Source organism: Ipomoea triloba, chromosome 14, assembly GCF_003576645.1.
Source record: "Ipomoea triloba cultivar NCNSP0323 chromosome 14, ASM357664v1".
Lineage (NCBI taxonomy): Eukaryota > Viridiplantae > Streptophyta > Magnoliopsida > Solanales > Convolvulaceae > Ipomoea > Ipomoea triloba.
Genome location: NC_044929.1, coordinates 23,237,073 through 23,239,073, shown reverse-complemented (window position 1 = coordinate 23,239,073; position 2,001 = coordinate 23,237,073). Strand labels below are relative to the sequence as shown.

At 38.3% G+C, this 2,001-nt stretch overlaps 1 protein-coding gene across 1 annotated transcript; it reads left to right on the top strand.

Annotated features, from left to right (window-relative positions):
- The first annotated feature begins 248 nt into the window (after positions 1-248).
- LOC116004137 (glutathione S-transferase APIC-like) lies at positions 249-1,447 on the top strand. Its single transcript, XM_031244067.1, has 3 exons — positions 249-383; positions 535-583; positions 942-1,447. The coding sequence occupies exons 1-3, from the start codon at positions 249-251 to the stop codon at positions 1,445-1,447; spliced, it is 690 nt and encodes a 229-aa protein (XP_031099927.1).
- The last annotated feature ends 554 nt before the right edge of the window (positions 1,448-2,001 follow it).

The window sequence follows — 2,001 nt, the reverse complement described above, 5'->3', positions numbered from 1 at the left end:
TGGTAGGTTGTTGAAAGTAAATCATCACATGCATGGTCTGATCTATATCAGCTGGATGCATGGCCACTTTAGAGTAATTTAATTTGTAAATATCTGTATTATAAGACAAATTGAGGTTGTTGTCAAATTTCTAGTACTTCAATTCATATTATAAATAGTGTGATCATATCTATACTTGAATTCACCACACAACGTAACCCTCTCTCTCTGATATTAGCTATACTAACTATATCCTTTTGCAATCAACAATGGCGGCGGCGCTTAATGTTTATGGCAACCCAGTTTCGATTGCTACGATGAGAGTTCTTGCCTGCGTGTACCAGAAAGGCCTCCAGTGCTATATTAACCTCCCAATTAATGCTCCAATCGGTGAAGAAAAAAGTGTATGTACTGTGTTTCTTTTTCTCATTCGAATTCGAGTATTCAATTAATATGTTTTTTTTTTTAGTATTATTGACTCTGTTAATACAATACAATATTTATTCATATTAACATAATTATGTGTTTGATGCATGCATATACATATATATGCAGCTGTTTGGTGAAGTGCCAGCCCTTAAGGATGGATCTTCCAAGATCTATGGTACGTACCTACCGCGATATATATATATATATGGAATCGAATTAATTTAACCTTATTAATTACAATCGTTATACCATATATGGGGACTGCGGTCCACAATGCATTGTGAATCGCGGTCACAAAACAAAAAGACGTCATTTCAACAAGTGGAAGAAGCAGCTCTCTCGTAAATTTCCGTAATTGATACCACAGTTTGATATTGCAGTTATGTTAGAACTGATGCTGTAGTTGTGTTGAAGGGAACTGCAATGCGCGGAATTTCAAACGTAGTTTTGTCCCTTGGAACACAATAAAAAATTTGCATATTAATTACTTTGTGCTAGCGAGATTTTGTTATAAATTTGATGCATGCATGTAGGATCACGGGCGATTACGAGCTACCTTGCATGCAAATACGCTAAGCAAGGGACGAAATTGATACCCAGAGATGGGGCAAAGATGGCGGCCATGTTTGAGTTAATGGACATGGAAGTTCGTAGGTTTGACCCACTGGTTTCGAAGATAGCGTGCGAAACGAGGATGAAGGCGGTTATGGAGATGGAGAGCGGATGTTGCGAGTCGGATGCGGTGGAGAAACACAAGAAACAGTTGGAGGGAGTACTGGATTTATACGAGGATCGAATTAAGACGCTGGGATACTTTGTAGAAACGGAAGAAAACTGTCGTAGAATGATGACGTTGGCGGATGTGAATCATATGCCGCTTTTCCACTACCTATGCAACACCCCGTCGCTTAAGGGATTGGTCGAGGGGCGCCCCACCGTCAAGAAATGGAGTGAGTTTATCCTGGGAAGTGGAGCTTGGGGTAAGGTCACAGGTACTCATGTCCAACCCATCAACACTAGTACAATTGCCGATGAGTAATCTCCGACGACGATACTTAGCTAGCTAGCTAGCTGTTTCCGATGTATTTGTCGTACGTGTTGCATGCGTGTGTTTACGACGTTGTTTCACTCCGATCCAATTTGATTAGTTTCAATTCTCTTTGGTTTTACGAATTACGATGTAATTCCTGTGGCATTCTGCCTGGCGTTGACTGTGTTACGTTGTTAGTTTCAGTCCGATTCTGTTTCTTTAATTTGGGTTACAGTATGTAGTCCGTGTGATAATTAATAATATATCTATATTTGGTTTCTAACGTTACTTTCATGTCTCATCTTTAATTTAGATTATATTGTTGGGATCGGAATAAAATACAATTAGATTTAAGAACTCAACTTCGATCATAATCTATGCACAAAATTCTCTTAACTTGTAGAGGCGATAAGTTTCGAGATAATATATAAGAAAGAAAATGTTGCAGGAGTAGTTGAGTTTTCATGGTGCAAAGAAAATAGAGAAAAGATGATTCTATTTAATCTTAAAGTGTTATGAAGTGTATGTATTATACGTGAAGAGGAGGCTATACATAGTGAAGC